Raw genomic sequence first — 25,649 nt, forward strand, 5'->3', positions numbered from 1 at the left:
AACGTTAACTAACATGAACAAATACAGTAGTAAATGTATTGCTCATTGTTTGTTCATGTTAGGTAATGCATTAATTAACATTAACTAATGAACCTTATTGTAAAGTGTGACCGAAATATGTAGTTAGTAATTTTTTGGGAATATTTTGTTTGAATTTAGTATATTAATTTAATTATTTAATTATATATATATATATATATATATTAATTGTAATTTTTTTTTTCATTCATAAAAGTAAAAAAAAATCCTTGCAATAATGCCCAACTCCAATGTTGTTGTTTTTTTGATGTCTTTAATGACAGCCATATAAAGGGTTAAAATATCAATATAAATAATTTTTGTGAACTGCAATTTTCAACATTGAAAGTTGACAGAGCTGGGATCAAGGTCCCATAATGCAAAATGACTGTGTAAACAAGCTAAAGTAAGTGTTAATTAACAGAAACATGTGATAAATTCAGTCTTAGATTCATCTCTTTAATGAGTTGGCTAATCTCATTCCCAAAGCAGGTTGAAATGACATACTCACTGAGTCAGCGGTCCAGGTATAAATACTTTATTTTTCTCACTAGGTCACCACTATCACTGGCTGAAGGACTTTATTTTGATGATTTCCATCATCATCGGTGTGGGCGGCTGCTGGTTTGCATACATACAAAACAAGTCATCTAAAATCCACATCTCGCAGATGATGAAAGATCTGGAGAGTCTGCAGCATGCTGAAGAGAGCCTGACAGAGCTCCAGAGCCGGTGAGAGCAAATCACACACAATATGAGACTGCGAGAAGAAGTCTTATTCTATATTCTGTTGAACAGCAGATTTCTTTTCTTGTTATGAGAAGGTTCATTAAGCTCTGCTATAAGTACTCCCAAGGGAAATGGTTTATCCTAAATAGAACATTCTGTCATCGTTTGCTCAACCCTTAAATTGTTCCAGATCTGCATGATTTTCTTTGTTTTGCAAAACAAAAAAGGAAAATCTAGAGTTTTGCTGTCTGCATCTACATACAGTTGAAGTCAAAATGATCAGCCCTTTTCTGAAATGTTAATTCTTTTAAAAATATTTATCAAACAAAAAAAAAAATATTTATCAAATATTTATCAAACTTTAACAAAGAGAAAATAATATTCAGCACATTTTCAATGTCTAATAACTAAATTCTTTTGTTTTTGCTGTAGTGACAGTATATATATATATATATATATATATATATATATATATATATATATATATATATATATATATATATATATATATATATATATATATATATATTAGAGGTGTGAACCTATACTGGTCTTACGGTTTGGTTCGGTTACAATTATCATGCCTTCGATTCGGTTCAATTCGATATCTCGGTGCATCACGGTGCATTGATGATGCTTTCCATATACAGTGTTATATTTTAGAGGGGAGGCTATAACAAGCTGTCTGTATAAACACAAAGACACACAGCACCACACTGTCTCTCATTCAAACACATACACAAACATTGACAGCACCAAACAAACACACACACACACACAAACACACACACACACTTAAGCCCTCGCAACAGGGAGAGTTCGCGCTGAGCAGAGCAAAAAAACGAAAAAAAAGAACGAAAAAAAAGAAGCACTTTTTCAACGGTCCCTTACTGAGAGCTCCTCTCAGCGCCAGCTCTCTCGGCTAAACACATATTGCGAGGGCTCAAACGGAGCAGTGCTCGTAATGTCGAGCAAAAAAAGAAAGAAAGACAGCTGTGAAACATAACCAGCTTTGTCTTTTTGTAGGAAACACACTTTAGATCTTTTTAGGGTAAGAGGTTTTTGAGTTATTGCCATCTATAACGTTAACTGAATATGTGTCAGGAATATCAAAACAAAACCAACTGAACTGCGCTCATTTCTGGTGCCCCCCTTGATGTACAGCGCCCTTAGCATTTGCCTATGGTGCCTATGCCATGGGCCGGCCCTGAGTTTTAAATACTCGCGCTCACCTTCCTCGCGACAGAGCGCATAGGAGAAAAATGACGTCAGTACATAATAACCGGTTATGATTATTACTGAACCCATACCAAATTGTCCCAACTGCATCGCGGTGCACCGAAGAAACAATTATTTTGACACCCCTAATATGTATATATATATATATATATATATATATATATATATATATATATATATATATATATATATATATATATATAGATTGTACTTACTTTGCAAGACACTCCTATATACAGTAGCCTAAAGTACAGTATATAAATTCAAAGACTAGGTTAATAAGATTAGGTACGTTGGGATAAATACGTGCACAGGGCGCATTTCTGTGAGGAGTTTGCATGTTCTCCCTGCGTTCACGTGGGTTTCCTCTGGGTGCTCCGGTTTCCCCCACAGTCCAAAGAGATGCTACAGGTGAATTGGGTTGGCTAAATTGTCCGTAGTGTATCAGTGTATGTGTGTATGAGTCTGACAGGCCCAGACGATAGGCTGGCCGGAATGTGTAAAAAAAGTTGTTATCATATGGACAACTCTAAATGGAGGACTTGTATCAAAGAGCCGACCCCGCAACCATACAGGACTAAGGCCAAAAGAAGAAGAGGAGGAGGATAAATACCTGCACACTGACGAAGCCCAATGGCCGAACACCGGCTTCATCTCCTGGCTTTTAAACATTATGTGGGAAAAAAAAAGAATAAAAATTTCACAGGATAATACTTTAGACTTTAAATGTACATATGGTGTCTGTTCACTGTAGATAAAATTCTTTAGTTTTTTATCACTCGGATGAGATGATAAACCGAGACCCTGACCCTCTGTGTTAATTATAATCCCATGGCACTTCTGGTAAAGAGTAGGGGTGTAAGCCCAGTGTCCTGGCCAAATTCCCTTTATTGGCCTTTACCCATCATGGCCTCCAAATCATCCCCATCCACCTAACTGGCTCTATCACTGTATCTCCATTCCACCTATAGCTGGTGTGTGTTGAGCGCACTGGTGGTGGTGTGGTGAGACCCCCCTTCATGATTGTGAAGCGCTATGGGTGTATGGCCATACACGATAAATGCTCTATATAAATACACATGACTTTTATATTTCAGCCAATTATAATTCAGCATGCCAGGTTTCCTTGGTGGAAAACACAAATCCACATGTGGTGGTTTTTAATTAGCAAATAATATAAATATTACTAACGAAAGCATTAGCTGAGCAGCTGACGATGTAAGGTTTAATTGTCAGGCATGTTCACTCCTGTTTGTGTCATCAATCTGGCAACCAATGTTTGCTTAGAGTTGTCGATGAAGGAACTGGGTAAAAAAAAAACACTCTCCAATGTTTTGAAATTGGACTGCAATCAAACAGTTAAGGTCAGAATTATTAGCCCCCCTGAATTATTAGGCCCCTGTTTATTTTTTCCCCCAATTTCTGTTTAACAGAGAATACTTTTTCAACAGATTTCTACACATAATAGTTTTAATAACTCATTTCTAATAACTGATTTATTTTATCTTTGCCATTATGACAGTAAATAATATTTGACTAGATATTTTTCAAGACACTTTTATACAGCTTAAAGTAACATTTAAAGGCGTAACTAGGTTAACTAGGCGTGTTAGGGTAATTTGGCAAGTTATTGTATAACGATAGTTTGTGAACACAGAGACCGGAAAGCAGCTCCACGTCCACAACGTCACGCATTGGGTTAAATTAGGCTTTAAAGTCTCTGTGGTCAGTCCATTACTTCCACTGTATCTGTTCAGCTGATGGAAAAGAACCAACCCCATGATGTCAGACACAGCGATATTCCAAGATTGCAGCACCCTTGGTCTAAAAGCTATAATAAAACATGCCGTTTTCTGCTAAATGGTTACATTATTTGAAGTTGTTATAGATATTTCCATTAAAGTGGAAATCAATATACTAAATAATGTGAGGAGTTTGCATGTTCTCCCTGTGTTGGTGTGAGTTTCCTCCAGGTACTCCGGTTTCTCCCACAACCTAAAGACATGCACTATAGGGGAATTGAATAAACTAAATTGGCTGTAGTGTGTTTGTGTGTGTGACTGTGTATGGATTTTTCCCAGTCCTCAAAATATTGTTATTATTATTTATTTATTTACTTACTTGCTTACTTACGTACTTACTATTTAATTGTAAAACACTAGCATGTAGATGTGACTTAAACTGGTCTCTGGTGCCGTCAGGTTGGAAAAGGCTCAGGAGGAGAACCGGACGGTGGCTGTGGAGAAGCAGAACCTGGAGCAGAAGATGCGTGACGAGATCACAGGAGCGAAGAAAGAAGCCAGCAGGCTGAGAGAGCTGCGGGAAGGAGCTGAATGTGAGCTCAGCAGACTCAAATACGCAGAGGAGGAGCTTGTGCAGGTACTGTACAAACAATACCAAATTAACCCCTACAAAATAGACGTCTGTCAAAGCAAAAAATATGAAAGTACATTTTGTCTATTTTTTGTATTTATTAGATTTGTGCTTATAATTAATACTAACAAGTAGTCAATGAAAGTATATTTGTCCTATACTTTTATCTAATCTGAACAGTCAACTTTTGATAAACGTATGCTAGATAAAAAAAAGTTTGCAGAGTAAGCATACTTGGCTTGTTGATTTTACTGTGGTGATGGAGTAGCCATCTTTATCACATATTTTTAGCTTGTTTGAGGTTGTTCTTCTAATAATTAGAAAAGTATATGTTTGATAAGTCATCTTTAGGGTGAAATACATTCCCTTACAAACAAGAAATGTACCCAAGTTATTCTTATTAGTTAAATATAGAGACATTTCTGTAACATTTTATAATAACTACACACTATGAATAATTTACTAAGCATATCTAGTGAATTCATTATTTGTTAAGCATTAACTCTATATTAACTCTATATTACGCTTCAATCCTGGTTTGTGGACGTTAAATCAGGTTTATTTTGTACATTAACATAACAGATATCCATACAGCAGTGGAGATTAAGCTGCATTCAGTCACTTATGCATGCAAAAAGAGTGAGAAAAGAGTGGGAAGCTAAAAGCGCTCTGTCTGTCAGTGTGTGTGTGTGTGTGTGTGTGTGTGTGTGTGTGTGTGTGTGTGTGTGTGTGTCTGCTGCGGTGTGTGTGTGCGTGTGTATCGGTGTGTGGGTGTGTTTGCGTGTGTGAACTTTGTAACTATATTGTGTGTGACTTATCAATGCCACTGCACAACAAATACTCATTGGTAAAGTTTTTACTGTGGTAATTCTCACAAACGCTACGTGAGATCTTCTTCCTTTAAGTCTGTCTGTTTTCTGACGCAGCCGAGGGAGGAGTTTAAGGCATGCAGAAAGACACGTAGAAAAGTTAGGCGGGGAGGACTCGCCTTAAAGGCGCAGTACGACAAAACAACCCCCTAGTAGAAAGATGTTTAAAACAGGATCTAGTAAAAGGTATAATGAAAAGTCTGATGGGTGTTTTGAGCTGAAACTTTACATGCACATTCTGGAGATGCAAAACACTTATAATAAATTTGAAAAAAGGGGTAACCTAGGTGCCCTTTAATACTTTTGTTACTGATTTATTTTTTATTGCTAAATTAAGTATAGCTTTATTTATAAACCATTTGTATTCAAGAGTAGTTGATGGTTTTTAAGATCATTCAGAATGAGTTAGTAAATGATTTATAAACTATTGAAATCAACGTTTATAAATCTTATTATTTAGGCATATATTAATGGTTACTATGCATGTTAATAAATGCTTCACTAACTCATCTTCATGCAGTTTTGTGAACTGATCTAAAGTGAGGACTATTCATGCTTTATGAACCCCTTATAAATAACAATTAAAGGCTCAGTATCAAATCTTTGCAATCTAAAAAAGTTAAATTACTGTAAAGTTGTAACGCTGTTAAATAACTGGAGTGTCAAAATACGACATAAAATTGGATAAAACAACAACAATAAACTAATTTAACAATATAATATGATGCAATGTTTAAACTGTACTGTAATTTTATTTTAGATAAGGTTGCAAATATTCATTTTTCATCTGAAGTACAATTTCATTTGTGCATCTTCAAACGAATAGAAATCAATAAAGGCGTTTATGTCATTTTTTCCTGTTTAGAAATTAACTGTCTTTAATTGTCATTTATAAGGGATTTATAAAGCATAAATAGTATTTAAATAGTTTATTAATGATGTACTTACGCATTCTGAATAAACTTGAATTAGCACTAACTATTCTTAAATAACTGCTTTGTAAATTATGCAATACTTAATTTAGTAATGAAGAATGAATCAATAACAAAGTCTGAAAGTACAATGATTAAGCACATTATAAGTGTGCTTATAAGTCAAGAATACAGCATTTGTAGCTGCAGTTATAAGCTGCTTACTAATGTCTATTAATTTAGAGTTAATGCTTAACAGATTATGAAATCCAAATTTGCTAATGCTTAATAAATGATTTATAGTGTATAGTTATTATAAAGTGTTATAGACATTTCCAATATTTTCTAAAAAGTATTAAGAGAAGCAAAAACAGTCATATTAGTGCATTAATAGTGTACATTTACATTAAATCAGTTATCAGATGCTTTTGACCAAAGCAACTTATAACTGAGAAGGCATTCAACAATTCAACAATAAGAGGCACTTTGTAAGTGGAAAAACTGAATGCTTCACTAACGAGTAAACAGTTAAACAGAGCATCTCCAGCGCGAGGATAAAGAACGAGCCTCCTCCATTCGGCCTCTTTACTTTCTCTTTACTTTTACTCTTTACTTTACTCCTTTACTTTCATGAAGTAAGGAAACTGTGTTGTACAGCACTCCACTGAAAACATCCATAAGCCTACAAATTTAATTTAGTTTGTTAAGCACAAAAATTTAAGTTTCTAAATTCTGTTCTAATCTCCAGCAAAGGAATAAATGAAAAATAATAACCAAGTGAGTTATATCCAAACACACGTCCTGTTCTTATGGCCCATATGGTGATGCAGACGTCTTCAAAACCTGACAGGTGGACAAATCTAAACTTGTATTATATAGTATATTAAAGCAAATATAAATATGCATATAAGAAATAATGCTGATAATAATAATAATATCATTATACAAATGCAGATTGTCATGAATAAACTGAAAAAAAGCCCCCAGAGATGAAGAAGGCATGGAGGTGGTGGTTTTATATGCGCTGGACTTAGGAGTAGCTTTCATTTGTTCAATGGCACAATCTTTTTCAGTTCCTCAAAATCGCGATGGGCCAACAATGCTTTAACACACCTCCTTTTTAGACCGGAACACCCATGAGTGCACAAACTGGCGCAAATAAATTTACTATTTAAACAACGTGGCGCAAAATGTAAAAATTTGGGTTGTGCTGGTTTGAAAATAGCAACAAATAGTGACAAACACGTCTTGCACCTTATTGCGCTGGGTGTATGATAGGGCCCCTAGATATCAGAGCACAGTTTGCATAAGGTATAATTGAAAATATATACTTCAACTTATTTTCTTTATGATGCCAATGAGATACAGAAGAAGCTGAAATTTTGATTACGCACAATAACTGACCTGTTAAAGACACTTTTATGTAACAATTTGGATGCTATCAACATGATACAGTACAGTTAAATATGACTAAATGAACTATTAACCCTTTAAAGGTATTGTAACTGCCTGCTTGGCCTTTTTTCCAAAGGTAATTATTATATAAAAAAAGAAAGTTTGCTTAGATTGTTGTCAAGAAATCCAAATTTAACCAAATTACCTAATCAAAACAATGTTTTTAGAGTGATTAAAAATTAAATTAAAGTGTTAAACTGGTGAATTTGAATTTGTATATTAAAATGTAAATTGTTGCATTTTAAACTCATGTTACCTCTGCTGTTGCCTTTTTGTTCTACATCGCTCATTTGTAAAACCATACTTATAGAGATAGATTGCTTCTCAAGACATATTACAATGTGTTTTTGGTGTTAGTACTGTATTTTGTTGTTGTGGTCTTTCTAGGTGCGAATGGCTCTGAAGCGAGCAGAGAAGCAGATGCAGTCAGACTGGTCTCTGCCTGAAGCCCTGCAGATGTGGCTACAGCTCACACATGAGGTGGAGGTGCAGTACTACAACATCAAGAAGCAGAACGCAGAGCTGCAGCTCACAGTCGCAAAGGATGAGGTCAGACATTTATCTTCTAGGCCCAGGAAATGCCTGTTTTATCAAAACATTTTAAAGGGGCAGACCATACAGCTATCAGTTCATTATACCCTGTGAAAATGTACACCTTTACTGTCATCACACTCGCTTTCAAAAGACCTTTAGGATAGGAGAAGGCTACAAAAACATTTCTAGGCTAGAAACGTTTTTTTGGAATGTGATTGATTTCAGGCTACATAACGAATAAAGTAATTATTTCAAAGGGGTATGATGATTTTTATAGAAACTATATGTACAGTGGTGTGAAAAAGTGTTTGCCCCCTTGCTGATTTATTTATTTTTTTGCACTTTTGTCATACTTGAAACAAATGTAGATAATCATGAAACAAATGTAAATAATAGTCAAACATAACATAAGTAAAGACATCTTGCAGTTTTTTTTATTATTAATGAATAACAAAATACAAAACTACATAGCTTTGTGTGATAAATTGTTTGCCCCTACACCCAATAACTGGATTGGCCACCCTTAACAGAAACAACTGCAATCATGCATTTTTGATAATTGAATTTTGGCCCTATCATCTTTGCAGAATTGTTGTAATTTAGCCACATTTTAAATCATGAGCCGCATTTTTTAAAGTCATGCCACAGAGTCTCAATTGGATTTAGGTCAGGACTTTGACTAGGCCACTCCAAAGTCTTCATTTTGTTTTTCTTCTGCCATTTAGAAGTGGACTTGCTGGTGTGCTTTGGATTATTGTCCTGTTGCAGAACCCAAGAAGACTTCAAACACTTTTTTTTTCTTCTCAAAGGGCTTTGTAGTTTTAGATTTTGTTATCACTTGATGATGAAAACCTAATTTAAAAACTGCATGATGTCTTTACTTGTGTTGTCTTTGACTAACATTTACACTTTTGATGTGATCTGAAGCATTAAAGTGTGACAAACAAGAAATCAGTAAGGTTTCACACCACTGTACATTAATATATTTGTTAAGTTTAGGTTTTGTTGTCAGTGCAAGTCTTCCTTAGTAAAACCTCTCTTACTTTCTTTGTCAGCAGCTGACAAAAAATAAAGCTGAAAGTTTCCCCCTTTAATTTAGATTTCTAATGATGTGGTTGAATTACATTTTAACTACATGGTTTGTTAATTGTGTTTGGAATGAGTCACCAGCAGTTAAGCTCAAGCAATTAGCAGCCACTGCAGTAGGAGATGAGCTTGTGTTCAGTACAACCAACAAATGTGCAGACCTCATTCCACTGGTGTGTCGTCATGCAGTACTATTGCATTTTAAGCACTAACATGTTTTAGTTGCCAAAATTAGAATGAAATATTTATATCCAGGCTGCACGGTGGCACAGTGGGTAGCACGTTCACCTCACAGCAAGAAGGTCCCTGGTTCATGCCTCGGCTGGATCAGTTGGCATTTCTGTGTGGAGTTTGCATGTTCTCCCTGTGTTCGCGTGGGTTTCCCCTGGGTGCCCTACAAGTCTAAACACATGTGGTATAGGTGAATTGGGTTGGCTAAATTGTCCGCAGTGTATGTGTGTGAATGAGTGTGTATGGATGTTTCCCAGTGATGGGTTGCAGCTGGAAGGGTATCTGCAGCGTAAAACATATGCTGGATAAGTTGGCGGTTCATTCCGCTGTAGCAACCCCTTATTAAAAAAGAGAAGAAATTTAACGAATAAAGTTATATTATATATAAGAAAAAAGATATATTAATAAAACAAACGCAGTCTGCACTCTAAAATAAAAGTAAAATACTGCCACCTGGTGGTTTAAAAAGAAAATGTATTGTTATGAACTTTTTAGATACGAACGCATCAGTTTAGTACAATTTATGTATGATAATAGACAGGCACAACATGCAAGGAATAATACATTTTTGCAGTCATGAACATGTTTTGACATGGTGCCAACTGATCCAGCCCGAGGATCGAACCAGCGACCTTTTTGCTGTGTGGTGACAGCACTACCTACTGCGCCACTGCATCACCCCCAGGCTTAAAATGTTATTTTAAAATCAGACTAAACCCTGCAGGCACAGGACGTCAAAATGATGTCAGATTGACATTGTACCCCGACGTCGTGGAACGTTGCATTTTGTGCTGAAAAAAATCAGATTGACATCCGAACCCAACATCAGGCCAACATCAATGTCCAACGTCAGACAGACATTGAATTTTGACTTTTCAACATCACCTAAAAACAACCAAATATCAACGTCTAATGATGTAACTGCTTGTCGTTGTGTGGATGTTACCACTATGTCGTCTATCAGAAGTTATATTTGAATTGCCATACTTGATGAATAAATGTCAGTATTTGAGGTCAACATGACGTTGGTTTAAGATGCTGGCTCAACGTTGGATTTTGGTTACTTTCCAATACAACCTAAAATCAAGCAAAATCAGTCATTTCATGTCGTTGTTGGACATCAAAATAACATTGTCCTTAGATGTTGGTGACCTAATTCTAATTCAATATTAATGTTGAAAATTGAATGGCCAAAGTAATGTGTTTCTGTGTTCATGCTTTGTGAAATTCAGGCAGAAAAGATTAAGAAGAAGAGAAGCTCAGTGTTTGGTACCCTTCACGTTGCACACAGCTCATCGCTGGATGAAGTAGACCACAAAATACTTGAGGCTAAGTAAGCACACATAATACACATGCTGCACAGAAACAAATAGTTACCCACTGTACAATGCAAGTTTATCATTGATTTATTGATATCTCCTTTTAGAAAGGCTCTATCAGAGGTCACAGCATGTTTGCGGGAACGCCTCCACCGCTGGCAGCAAATAGAGAGGTTATGTGGCTTTCCAGTGGTTAATAATTCTGGGCTGCCCAGCCTCACCGCCTCTTTATATGCTGACCACAGCTGGGTGGTGATGCCACGCATGTCAGTGCCACCCTACCCGATTGCTGGTGGAGTGGACGATCTTGACGAGGACACACCACCAATCATTCCACAGTTCACTTGTAAGTACCCCTCCCAAAAAAACGAGATTTTGAAAAATGTGGCTTTAAAAGATTCATATTTATTTACAGTTAAAGTCAGAATTATTCACCCCCCTAATTTTTTTTTGTTTTAAATATTTTTCAAATTATGTTTAACTGAGCAAGGAAATTTTCACAGTATGTCTGATAATATTTTTTTCTTCTGAAGAAAGTCTCATTTGTTTTATTTCTGCTAGAATAAAAGCAGTTTTTAATAATAATAATAAAAAAAAAACATGTTAAGGTCAAAATTATTAACCCCTTTAAGCTAAATAATTTTCTATAGTCTACAGAACAAACCATTGCTATACAATAACTTAATTACCCTAACCTGCCTAGTTAACCCAGTTAACCTAATTAAGCCTTTAAATGTCACTTTAAGCTGTATAGAAGTGTCTTGGAAAATATTTAGTCAAATATTTTTTTTACTGTCATCATGGCAAAGGTAAAATGAATCAGCCATTAGAGATGAGTTATTAAAACTCATCTCTAACATTTTTAACAAGTGCACATTCGTATGATAAAAAAGCAGTACAAACATAATTCTTGTGAAATTTCAAACAACGTTTTTATTAATTTTGAAAATAGATGTGGAGCAGGATTTTGGTCCACTGAGATAGCAGTATTGGTAAGGCTACAGTACTTAAATGACTGACAAAATATGATGTCTTTCATTGTGTGGAATTGTGATGAAAATCAGTTTAACAGACTTTTCGTATAACTTGGAGGTTTGTTAGTATGCCAAAGTCTTCAATATTCCCTTTTTATTTTAGCATTAGACTTTTCATTGGGCAGTTCTTGCTCTTTTAGTATGATAAGAATAACATTAAGTGCCTCTGATCTCTTCTTCCCAGCTCCATTGATTCGACCTCCTCTGACGCGCAACAGCAGTGTTTGTCGTTCTCGCAGAAGTCTCATGTCTCAGCCCACCACTCTCTCTGCTGACCCTGACCTGCTGTCCATGGCCTCGGCCCCACTGGTCTACAGACCCGAGGGAGAGGAAGAACACATCTTCTTCACTGTTGAAAGAAAGGGGTATGACATGTACAGGGTTTGTTTACATATATTTGTTTATTTATTAGTTTAGTCATGCTTTATTATTTTTATCATCATTTTAGAATTATTTTTTGTTTAATTTATGCAGTTTTTTATTTAAGAAAACCACTTTATTTTTATAGTAAAAATGTGAAAAAGAAGACATTTTTTAGTTTAGAAAAGTTTTTTTTTTGTGGAAACGGTTTTCAGGATTCTTTAACTATTATATACGAACAGCAATGTTTAAAATAGAAATCTTAACTTTAAAATTGTCTTTATGTTGATCAAATGAAAACACATTTGCTTAAAAAGTAATATCAAGAAGTTTGAGTGATTATGTAATGATATTTCATATTATATATTGTATATGTTATAAAGATTTATACCCTGATGAACAATGGAACTAAAACACTGGCTAATTTAGTGTTTGAGGTTTCATGGCTAAATTTGACCTGCCTGGCGGACAGTCTTTATTGATTGCACATTCCACTAGTAAAAGCAAAGTATGACTATTTAAATAGCATAGTAACAGCACAGTTTTGCTTAAAACATTGCAATGTGCCTGTCTTGCTGGCACATTTGTGACCAAGACAGCAAGTCTTTCTGATGTGTCAAGAACCACTGTATCTAAATTAGGATATCAGCAAGTAGGATGAACCACATCCAACGAAAGTAACTGCGGATGCAAGAGGAAGCTGTCTTAAAGGGATGTATAGGTGTTAATTCAGATTGTATCAAAAAAAAAAAAAAAAAAAAAAACATGTAACCACTGCTGCCTAACTCACTGCAGAATTAAATGTGCAGCTCAACTCTTATATTTCTACCAAAACTGTTCGTCGGAAGCTCCAAAGGGTCAATATACTATAAAATACTATATCCAATATACAAGCTCCTATAACCAAGTGTTTAATCATCTGTGCCAATTCCAAACGTCAGTGTCAATGGTGTCAGCAGTGAAAATATTGGGCTGTGGACAATGTGAAACATTTATTGTTCTCTGCTGAGTCCATCTTCACTGTCGTTTCCACATCAGGGTGAGTTACGGTGTGGAAAAACACCAAAAAAGGCTACCACCCTGACTGTTGCATGCCCTGATTGCAGCATGGGAGTGGATCAGATGGTTTGAGCTGCAATATCATGCCATTCCCTAGGCCCAATACTTGTGGTAGATGTGCGCATCACTGCCATGGACTACTAAACCATTCTGAAGGACCATGTGCACCCAATGGTTCAAACATTGTATCCTGATGGCAGTGGTATGTATTAGGATGATACAGCACAAAAAGACACAGCAAAATTGGCGACAGAATGGTTTGAGGAACAAAAATTTAAGTTGAACAACTGCCAGGGCCTGCACAGTCACCAGATCTAATTTTTCAGAGTACACATGGGGTTTTAAAAGCATTGAAAAAGTCTTAAATTTGATCATCTCAAATGAAGGCCTTAATTGCCATGAATTTGATATACCAAGTCTTGGATTTTGTTACAAAGGTCTTAATTTATTAATTTATTTTTGACTTTCGTTGGATAAAAGTTCATACCATAAAAATTAACTGTTACAAATGTAGGCTAATTAAAAAAAGTCATGCAGCGTAAAGTTGTGCATGTCACGCGCACGTGTGTTTGTTTATGTGTGTGAATGAGAGAGAGCGTAATGCTTTGTGTCGCTTGCTTGGTGCTTTGTGTCTATGTGTGTGTATTTAAACAGACAGCTTGTTACAGGTGTGACAAAATAAATAAATAAATAAAATAAAAAATAAAAATAATATATATATATTATACTATGTATGCACTGTGATTCACCAAGATATTAAATTTAACCGAATCTATGGCATGACAATCGTAACCGAACCGAACCGTGAGACCAGTGTACGTTCACACCTCTAATTTCTGCATTAGAAGCATTGCCACCACAGCCAAGGAACATCCTATCTTACTGTGGCTCAACACCATCTCTATGGCAAACTCGTTGAGAAAAAGCCACAAGCAGAAGTTGACAGGACTTTTTGACAGGCGAAAAAATTGCAGCCAAGGCAGCAGAGCTACGAAGGCTATAGTGTTTAACACCAGGTTCAAATTTATCTGTTTATCAAAAATCAAATGTGTGTTACGCTGTTGCGTATGGATTAAATATAACTGACAATTTAAATAAAATGTTTTATTCAATTCAAGTAGTCACTTGTACATAATTATTTTCTAGCGAGTCAGGAAACGTTTTTCTCCACCAGCATCACATAGTGACCTGGCCAATATTCTGCAAGAAGAATAGCTCAAAATCCCTCTCATTGTTTAGGACAAATTTCCAAGACAAATTAATGCTGTATTGTCCACAAAAGGAAGCCATATATCATACTAATGAATTAGTGTGGTCTAAAACCAGCCGTTTCAGTTTCATTGTCCAACCATATATATACTTTCTCATGGAATACTGAAAAAAAAAATCAGTTTCCACAAAGATTTTAAGCAGTTATACTATTTTCCATATTGATAATAATGAGTTTTACTTGAACACCAAAATTACAATATTAGTATACTATGTGAATGATTGTGTTACATAGCTGACAATTCCTTTGTCATCACTGAAATAAAATAATAATAATAATAATAATAATAATAATAATAATAATAATAATAATAATTGAATAAAATAATTGTAATTATATTTTCCAACATTACTATTTTTTATCAAATAGACTGAGACTTCTTGGGGCTGTATAAGACTGCAGGGCTTTATTCTGTGAAAGGAATCAACATGGATGTACTTTATCCTGCTTATTACATAAATACTTGGTACAAAACATCAATATTAGACACAAAACATTGCTCTGATGTTTATTAATTCTTAAATTAAATGCAAAGCTGACAGAAAGGAAAACATCTGAATGTAACTGAATGGAGTATACACTAACCGGCACATTATTTAGTCACAAGATGGTGCCAAACAGTCAAAAACACAAAGCTGATAGAAACAAAACCAGCTGAGTGAAGCATATACTAACCTGCATATTCATTTTCAAGACAGTGCCAAATGTTCAAAGTAAAAAAATGGCAAGCAAGCAAATACATACAAATGCGGATGTAAGGATACAAACGTGAACCTGTTCACTGACAGTCAAGATAATTAGAAATTCCAGGATGAGCTTATTATTCAGTGTTTGTCATCTCTGAATAACATACTTTGAAATGCCAGACTGACTAATCAGAATCGATTATTCCAGACAGCAATGAAATCAAACTCATTATTTCAGACTGTTATTATTGTGTATCTTACAGAAAATGATGACACAGGTTGTGTTTCTCTTCCACAGGGACCCTCAGGACACGTGCTCAGATTCAGACTCTCTCAGTTCCTCTTTGGGAAGGAAGCAGTTTTCTGGTCCCGCTGTTCAAAGTACATGTGTTACGGGCACGGAAACCCCTCCTCGCAAAATCTCCCGTGAGGAGTTTTATCCCCTGGAGGCCCAGGCGCTGGCTTTGGAGACCATCATGCCTCCTTCCACATCGTCCCCTTCTTCTTTTCATGACTCCTCCTCAGTTCACAAGGGCTCTCCTGATCTGACCCGCTCTTCTGATTTTCCAGAATACCAAAATTTAACCTTTCACCCTAGCACCAGAGTTGTGGCCTACAATGGCATTCTGGAAAAGTCATACAGCATGGGTCAGCTGCCCGCTAGTGGGACACCTCTAGAAGGACATTACCCCTCCATTAGCTCACTCGACATAGAAAGCAAAGCTATCAAGGAGTCCAAGCAGCTCCAAACCACCTCCCCCCAGGACTCTTGCGATAACGGAGAGAAAAAACGCTCCAAGATCAAGAGCTTGTTCAAGAAAAGCAAAAAGCTGTGAGGAACAGTAGAGAAGTGGGCGAAATGGAGAGAAAAAGAAGCCTTAAAACAAAATAAATGAGGGTAATGCTGTCAACCAGAAGCCAAAACATTTTTCAGTTTCTTTGTCCTTTTTTAAAATTTGTGTAGAATGTAGCTTTATCTGGGTTTATTCCTGGCTTGGAAGCCTTTTTATTGTGGTTTTTCTTTTTTTTATTCTCACACGAATGCCTTTGAAGGCCGGAAAATGTCATGTTAGCATTCTATAAAACATGGCCTGTTCTGTTAAATCTCTGTTTCCTTTAAAGTGCACCGTAATTATGTCACCAGGAAATGATTAGGAAGTCTGTTAAAACAGGGAATAATAATGTAATAATCCAACATCCTCCAAATCTCCAACTTCTACAGAAAAAATATGGAAAATGTACATTTGTATTAAAATAATACAGTAGTCAGCATGTCGATCAAAACCGTTTATCAAAGTAGTTCTAAAACAATTATATAAAACCCATTCTTGTCTTTTTTAAATCCACTTCAGAAGTTGACTACTGTACTGTAGTTCACCCCCCAAGTGATTTCTTTTGTTATTTACATAGCCTCATGCCATTCCTAACCTGAATGCTGTTTCTTTGAGCATTTATATGAATTTGTGAAAAACTGTTACACAGCTTTTGCCGTAAAGCCAAGGTTTACCATGATTAAGGGATGTTAAGCTTAGAAAAGTAACAGAAAGACCCTAAAAAATAACCTAAAAGTAATTTACACATATTTTGTGCAATATTGAAAGCTTTGTTTTTACCGTTTACTGTCTGTACTGAGGTGCAATAAACCCCTGCCTTCTAGTTCCCTACAGTTAAACAGCTGAGTTTTACTATTTTTGAATCCATTCTGGCAATCTCCGGATCTGGTGGGAGCAATTTTAGCTTATCTTTGCATACATTATTGGATTAGACCATTAGCATCTGACTAAATAAAATGTAAAAAGAGTTTAGATCGTTCTCCTATTCATAGCTTGACTCTTCTATATTTAAGTTGTGTTCTAAGACCGATAGAAAAGATGGTATTTTCCATTTCAATAAGGCTAGGAGGCGGCACAGTGGCGCAGTGGGTAGTGCTGTCACCTCACAGCAAGAAGGTCGCTGGTTCGAGCCTCGGCTTGGTCAGTTGGCATTTCTGTGTGAAGTTTGCATGTTCTCCCCATGTTCGTGTGGGCTTCCTCCGAATGCTTTCCGAGGTTTACAGATGAATTGGGTAAGCTAAAATTGTCCGTAGTGTGTGTGTGTGAATGAGAGTGTATGGAAGTTTCCCTGAGATGGGTTGCGGCTGTAAGGGCATCCGCTGTGTAAAACATATCATGGATAAGTTGGTGGTTTATTCCGCTGTGGCAAACCCAAATTATTAAAGGGACTAAGCCGAAAATGAATGAATGAATGAATAAGGCTAGGAGCTTTACTCTTATTCCTGTGTAATAATGGACCTTTTTCACATTTCTGGGTTTCAAAGAAGCATAAGTACCCATAGTTGGGTAAACCTAGAGCACAGCAAATAGGTTAGTACATCAAATATAAACTTATATATATATATATATATATATATATATATATATATATATATATATATATATATATATATATATATATATATATATATATATATATTTTTTTTTTTTTTTTTTACAATTGTATTGGCTTAAATAATCAAAGAAAAACTTCACAATGGTGTTATCAAGACTTTCAGAAAAAAAAGAAAGAAAATTGTGTGAGCTTGATAATGGCAGACAGAAGAAAGAACAATGTCAAATTTACTTTTCCGCCCAAACACTCGAGTGCATTTTAAGTGCCTCGTATAAGGGGTAATTCATTTTTGTGTTATTTGATGCATAGATCATTTAATACAAATGTAACAGAGTCCAGCTAGCGAAGTGCTATGTAGGTAAACCTCACTCCTCTAACGGTGCTTAGACTAGGTTGAGTGCAGTAGGACCAGTGGGTTACACGTGGAGGCTTGTCAGATATGGGAGTCAGGGGGGTGAGTGTAATGGTCGCCAGCTAGCGCTGCTATGTAGTTAAACCTCACTCCTCTGACCTCAAAAGATGCTCTAGCGACAGACGCTAGGGCCCATGGCCTTTAGCCTCCTTGTTAGAGCAACCGACTCCCAAAGAATTGCCATTTTGATACCAGCTCAGACCGGGTTGGGTACAGTAGGACAGGTTGCACATAGATAAATACATATAAATGTTCACACATTTTTTTTTTAAATAATATATTAAAAACTTTAAAGGAACTAAGATGCTGATGACCATTAAACATGTGAAAAGCTCTATCAAGGAACTTTGCTTTCATGCCATGACCGCAGCAGGTGCAGTGATATTACACAGAGCTGTTATCTAGCTGGAGACTATTTGTTGGCAATGCGTAATGTCATTGCCCCTGCGGCAATGATATAACTACAGAATGGTCAAGCATTAATAAGGAAAATCTTTAAACTATTTGAAATTTTTGAGTGAAACGCTGATGGTCTCATCCAATTCAATGATTTATGCTAAGCTAAGATAAAAGTGCTCCTGCCAGACCTATATATTTGCTGAATGGATTTTAAAATGGTAAAACTAAACTGTTTCACTAGGGGTGTTGTAGAGCCAAATTATTTCCACAAAAAATAAATAAATAAATAAATAAATAAATAAATAAATAAATAAATAAATAAATAAATAAATAAATAAATAAATAAATAAATAAAAATGGAGTGTTCCTATCAAGGGATAAATGAATGAAAAATAAAAATTCTCTGTTCATTTATGTACTTCTCAAGCTTTCAAAGATGAAACTGACTTTATCTTCAATAGAACATTCAAAATATATATTTTATTTTGCTAAACTTTGGCAAAGTAAATATAATTATATAATTAAATAAATATATATAAAATATAAATATAATATAAAATATAAATATAATTTGGACAAACAATAATACAACATGCGTGTTCGTATACTCTGTGAGCCTCATGAGCGAGCTTACATTGTTCATGTTTACAATAGAGAGGAAGGGTAGGTGTGTTGTATTATTCATACAAATGGTACTTCCTGTGGTTATTCTGGATCCTGAATATTTCTTTCTTAGTATTCCCCTGTTGATGTTTAACAGAGCAAGGACATTTTCAGAGCAGTTTTTTTCCTCCTTGAATAAGACTAATTTCTTTTAGAAATAAAATAAGACCGAATTTTTAAAAATAAATATAAAAAATATGTCCAAAAGTTGGTAAGATAAATATTATTGACCCCTTAAGAATTTTTTATTTTTATTTTTGAATGGCTACAGAACAAACCACTGTTGTTGGTTGTTGCTAGAAGGGGTACAGTTTCTGCCAGAAGTTAAAAATAATAATAATAATTATTATTATTATTATTATTATTATTATTATTATTATTTAAATTAGCCATAACATTGTGTTTTATTAACAACTACCCCTAAAGTAAGTCAAGTAAAATTAATAGTTATTGTTGTATAGTGTCATTAAAATTGTCATATTCATTTTCACATTCTTAAATATGAAGAATTTGACTGATTTATAATTTTTTTTCTGCAGGATGGCTTGCATGATTATGATTAAGTTCATGTTTAGTTTTAGCCTGAATGATTGACTTTTAGATTTCTAGTCTTTGATATACACCATTATTCGACAGTAAACTTAGGTAACACTTTAGTTCAGGTCACAATTCATGCTATTAACAAACTACTAACTAACATTACCCGCTTAATAAACTTCCGATTAGATGTTTATTAATAGTTAGTGAGGTAGAAGTTGGGTTTAGGTTTTGGGTAGGATTAGGGATCTAGAATAAGATCATACTTTGTTATCTACTAATAAACAGTTCATACCATAGTAATAGGCAGGAAATAAGCCAGTAGTCAATAGCATGTATTGTGACCTGAACTAAAGTGTTACTGAAACCTGCGCTTGCTGTGGATTAAGGTAAAAATGTTTTACAATAATAATCAGTTATTGAGAAAAACTGATTTTATTCCTTTATAAGATCTCAATGTATCATCTGGACCCATGTGTGTTCATTTTTTATTTATTTTTTATTTTTTGCATGTCTATTCTTAAATGGGTGGCCATTATATGAATCACCAAGGGCCAAAGTTTCAGCTAAAACCCCTTATTAATGGTTTGAAGATACAAAAAAAAAGTCACTTGCATCTCAGAGGCCCTGTGGGTGAGTAAAGTAACAGCAAATGCTCATTTCTGGGTGAACTATCCCATTAAGTCAAGATTCATTGATACATTTGACCTACTCCAAGCCTCACATCTACTCTGCCTTTGTGACCAGAGAGGTTCATCCATGAATGTTTCATTTTAATGGTTTGTTCCATTACAGTTGTTCAATCAAAATGGAGTGTTCCACACAAATCATTTAAATCGATTAAGTTAATGTAACAAATTGAAGTGGATTAAACATAAAACAATTAAGTTGTCCTCAAGAATCATGTTGTTTAAGCTCATTTTAAATAAGCTGTTTGAGCAAGCAGCAACAATCTTTTTTGAGTGTATCAGATTTCTCCTGGGTTATCCAGTTTGCCTAAATTCTGCTGTTCAGCAGTCGAATGCAAGCTCACAATCCCATCTGTATGTGTATCAAATCCAATGCCCTTCAAATTATCTAACCAGTGGATAGAGCAAAACCCCAAACCTATTTTTATTTTTCACCAATCTGTTCTACTTAGATTTACATTACAGTACTGATGAAAACCACTGTGTCTATTTCTTGATTATTGTGGTTTTTAAAAATGTGACCTTGTACCACAAAACCAGTCATAAGGGTCATTTTATTTTTAATAAATAAATTAATGCATTGTATGAAAGTTGAATAAATAAGTTTTCCATTGATTTAAGTATAGTTGTGATAAGGCAATATTGGTCAAGATATAGTTAGCTGAAAACTTTATAGTTGAGGTTTCAGAAATATAAATACTAAGGAAATCCCCTTTAAATTTGTCCATAATAGTATTTTTTGAAAGGTTGTGATAAATTTCCAGAAGAACATTTGCAGAAGGTCTCAATGGAAGAGGATCTTTACCTAATGTTTAATAATTTTTTGGCATAGAATAAAAAAACAAAACAATTTTGAATGATACAAAATAGAGTGGCGGCGCGGTGGCTCAGTGTTTAGAAGGTCGCTGGTTCGAGTCCCAGCTGGACCAGTTGGCATTTCTGCCATGTTCTCCCCATGTTCAAGTGGTTTTTCCCTCCAAGTGCTCTGGTTTCCCCCAACAGTCTAAAAACATGTGCTATAGGTGAGATGAATAAACTAAATTGGTTGCAGTGTATAAGTGTGGATGTGTGTAAATGCATGTGTATGGGTGTTTCCCAGTACTGGGTTGTATCTGGAAGGGCATCCACTGCGTAAAACATATGCTGGAATAGTTTGCGGTTCATTCCGCTGTGGCGACCTCTGAAATAGAGACTAAGTCGAAGGAATCTGTATAAACGAACTATAAATATTTTGCTATTACTACAAATTTACTCATAAAAAACAAGAATGGTTTTGTGGTTAAGGGGCACAAATGCTGTGCATTGTTCGGTTACTAAATGCCATTTAAACATGAGTGATGTTGACCATAGCTTAGTGCATAGTGATTTTAGTTTTACATGAACAATAACTAACTTTATTTGAGACATAAAGGAATTGTGTAGATTCGGAAGACTTAGGAATTTAGTGAACTTTCATGATCCATTATAGTGTTTTGAATGGACTGTGGTTGTATGGCTGTGTAACAGTTCTTTACCAAAAATGATTAGCATTCATGTTTTGAATGACCAAAGGGTGAATCAATGACAGAATTAAACCTTCTGCTTAACTTTTAGCCTTCTACTGTGGAACTCTGAAGTTATGAGGCTATATGTTTGCCTTTTACAACATCACAGACATCATTTTAATTAGGTAGTTCATTAGAAGGGTTAAAGTTTCTTTATAGTATGTAAAGCATAAAAAACATCCTTTACCTTCCTCTCAATGGCCTGAGGTGGAAAGTGGGCCTTCGGCTTTCTCACTTCTGTTTACTGCCACAGAGCTCCTGTACTTGACAATATTTTTTTTAAGAAAAAAAGTAACACTTAACATTAAGCAGCATGTCAGAACGCCTACAGTGAAACAATGAACACAATTTAATGCTTCAGGAAATGAATACAGATTACTCTTTTCATTAAAACCTACTAAACACTTCAGTAATCACTATATTTTTCAATTATTATTACACTCTTCTAGTTTTGATTTAAAGAACAGTCTAGTGTTCAAGATTAATTTCAGCACATGTGTTTAGCACATTCATTTAAGACAACAAGGTGTATTCAATTCACAGCTGACCTTTTCAAAGTGTTTTGAAGACATTTTCATGTGTGGTGTTTATACGGCGTATTTGACTAACTGCTGCGTGGAAAGTGCTACTAAATTATCCTGCTAAAGGTTGTTGCACTACTGCTTTCCTTACCAGGGAAGTGTCGCTTTCTGCGGCAATAGAGTAAGTTATTTTAGTTAGCTCAAGGAGAATATTTGTGAAGATGAGTTAAAAAGCAGCAAATCAAGTCAGTTTGATGGATATTTAATGGCTCTTATCGCATTTATTCTCTGAAAGATGTTTATTTTAGTTTTTTCCATTATTATGTTTTGTTAGAAATTGTTTTGAAATGTGTTTTCTTTTGGATAGCTGAGAAAAGAAAGTTTATTTTTATTTTTATTTGAGAGTAATTATATGCAATATGCAGATTTTGACCCATACCCCTACCCCTCTCTGTCTCTGTCTCTCTCTCTTTCTCTCGAAATGCCCTGTTTCAAGGGCTTTACCATCACTGTGATCATTATACCTCCTCCACTCATTCAAAAAATAATAAATAAATAAATAAATAAATAAATAAATAAATAAATAAATAAATAAATAAATAAATAAATAATAATCACAAGGGGGCACTAAACTGATTCTGTTTTGGCCAAAAAATATTGCAAGTTTGTTTTGAATTGCAAAACCTTTGTCCAGTGCCAGAGAGGACAGCGCAACAGCGGTGCCTAAATTTGTTTGCCTCAGAACTCATGTCACTTAGCATTGTATACTTTGACACACAGATGAAGGATTTCAAATGTCTTGTGTATATACACATGTGTGTTTGTGTGTGTATATATATTTATACGTTGACTGATGTGAATGTTGAGATGATTGAGCCAAGCTGATTTTTTTCTGTGTGAATATTTGTATACAGTAGAACATCTTAATAATAAAAAAATGAGACAAAAGTCTCAACTGTGCAATTACTTTAAAGTTGGCTGTGATTTATTATGGATCCATCTAGGACAGGGATCACCAAACTTGTTCCTGGAGGTCCGTGTCCTGCAGAATTTAGCTCCAACTCTAATCATACACACCTGAACAAGCTAAACAAGGTCTTACAAGGTTTACTTGAAACACCCAGGCAGGTGTGTTGAGGCAAGCTGGAGCTAAACCCTCCAGGGCACCGTACCTCTAGGAAAGAGATTGGTGACCCCTGATCTAGGATACAAGATTTGACCCATCTTCCCTGGCATGGTGATATAGACAAATTGTTGAGGTACAAACACAAAACACAGTTCACAACTTTATTAGGTACACCTTACTCGTACTGGGCTAGACCCCCTTTTGCCTTTAGAACTGCCTCAATCCTTCATGGAATAGATTCAACATGATACTGGAAACATTCCTTAGAAATTTTGCTTTATATTGACGTGATAGCATCACGCAGTTGCTGCAGATTTATCAGCTGCACATCCACAATGAGAATCTCCTGTTCCACCACATCCCAAAGGTGCTCTATTGGATTACGATCTGGTTACTGTGGAGGCCATTTGAGTACAGTTAACTCATTGTCATGTTCAAGAAACAAGTCTGAGATGATTCATGCTTTATGGCATGGTGTGTCATCCTTCTGGATATAGCCATCAGAAGATGAGTACACTGTGGTCATAAAGGGATGGATATGGTCAGCAACAATACCCAAGTAGGCCGTGGTGTTGACTTGATGGTCAACTGGTACTAAAGGGACGAAAGTGTGCCAAGAAAATATCCCCCATACCATTACACCACCAGCACCAGCCTGAACCGTTGATGCAAGGTTGATCCATGCTTTCATGTTGTTGATGCCAAATTTCTGATGTTACCTTCCAAATGTTGCAGCAGAAATCGAGACTCATCAGACCAGGCAATATCTGACGAATGACCTGTGTGAATTGTAGCCCCAGTTTCCTGTCAAACACATGGGGATGGAAGTTATTAAAAAAAAAAAAAAAAGCACAGGTCAATTTAATCAAGTCAGTAAAATCATGAAAAATAACACAATCAAATGCTCCTTATGCTTGAGTTTATTGAAAACCGGGGAAATATTATCTGGGTTTTGAATCTAGTTTGATCAATTGCTAATCTTAAAGATTTTTTTTTATTATTATATAACTCAATTGTGCTGCATTTCCGCTTTATTTGATATAAAATAAATATATCAACTACTGTACAGAAGGATATAGTCTTTAAATGCAGTATAAGACTATGATTAAAACCTGCTGGTTTAAACTTATATGACCTGAAACAATTGTCAGGGTGGGGTGAAGGAAGGGGTGAGGACTTAAGTATTAAAACCAAAGTAACAGAAACAACAAAGCAGTAAAATAAAGATGAAAACACACACCCATATATAAATATATATATATATATATATATATATATATATATATATATATATATATATATATATATATATATATTATGTATATATATATATATATATATATATATATATATATATATATATATATATAATTCATTCATTTTTTTCACGTTTACATTTTAAGACTTTTTATAAGAAAAAAAATCAGAAGTTGCAAATCGAATTATATGTTTTCAATCTAGCAGCACGTTGATACGCTGGCTTTCATAAGGAGACATATAGTCACCTTAGAGTTATATTGTTCTATCTGACATTTTTTGTCAAAATTGAGTTATTGACATATTCTTATTAAATTGAAACTTATTTACATTACTTTTTTTTTCGTTGTTTACATTTTAAGACTTTTTATTTAAAAAAAAAATGTTGCACACACTGTTTGCTATGGAGTGCAAAAACTTTAAAGCTCGATCAGAACGCAGTTAGAACCTTATAATTGCAGGGTGACGATATTCCACTTTTGATTTTAAAGATGAAGTGTAATGAACTGGAAGAGGCTGTCTGACTGTCTGACTGAATGGCAAATGAAAACATCCCTTACCTCAAAACTCTGTGCAATATAAGAAAAGAAAACACACAGTAAAGTTGAAGTGTAGCATGCATTCATAACGCTTTTTTGTGCCGCGAAGCTACTTTGAATGAGTCCGATTTACTATACATTAAATGGCACCTCAGTTTCACGAAAGACAGAGTTAAGATGCTGTTCTTTTATCTCACATAGATGGTATGAGGATAAACAAGAGACCAAGAATTTAGGTATGGTGAGAATGAATGAATGACAGCTTTTAAAATTTACTGAAAGGCATCCCCTTTTTGCCCAGTAGGCCTACCTTGTGTTTTATTTGCTAATTTTAGCTATTTTTTAAAGATAAATATAATACATATAACTATACATTATTTGTATTACTTCATATTATCTAT

The 25,649-nt window shown here is 35.0% G+C and overlaps 2 protein-coding genes across 3 annotated transcripts in view; both read left to right on the top strand.

The window, feature by feature from the left end:
* The window catches only part of stim2b (stromal interaction molecule 2b), a 119,971-nt gene extending 102,861 nt beyond the window's left edge, over positions 1-17,110 (top strand). The window contains 7 exon segments of one of the 2 annotated variants that reach the window (NM_001435951.1): positions 573-750; positions 4,188-4,365; positions 7,982-8,143; positions 10,678-10,778; positions 10,872-11,110; positions 11,983-12,163; positions 15,472-16,090. In NM_001435951.1, coding sequence (NP_001422880.1) covers positions 573-750; positions 4,188-4,365; positions 7,982-8,143; positions 10,678-10,778; positions 10,872-11,110; positions 11,983-12,163; positions 15,472-16,009 — 1,577 coding nt within the window. In that variant the 3' untranslated portion in view covers positions 16,010-16,090. 2 annotated transcript variants of the gene reach the window in all.
* Positions 1-25,649, top strand: part of LOC147843244 (uncharacterized) — a 1,033,179-nt gene that overhangs the window by 152,536 nt on the left and 854,994 nt on the right. The window lies entirely within an intron of this gene.

This window comes from Danio rerio, chromosome 7, assembly GCF_052040795.2.
Source record: "Danio rerio strain M-AB ecotype USA chromosome 7, GRCz13ab, whole genome shotgun sequence".
Lineage (NCBI taxonomy): Eukaryota > Metazoa > Chordata > Actinopteri > Cypriniformes > Danionidae > Danio > Danio rerio.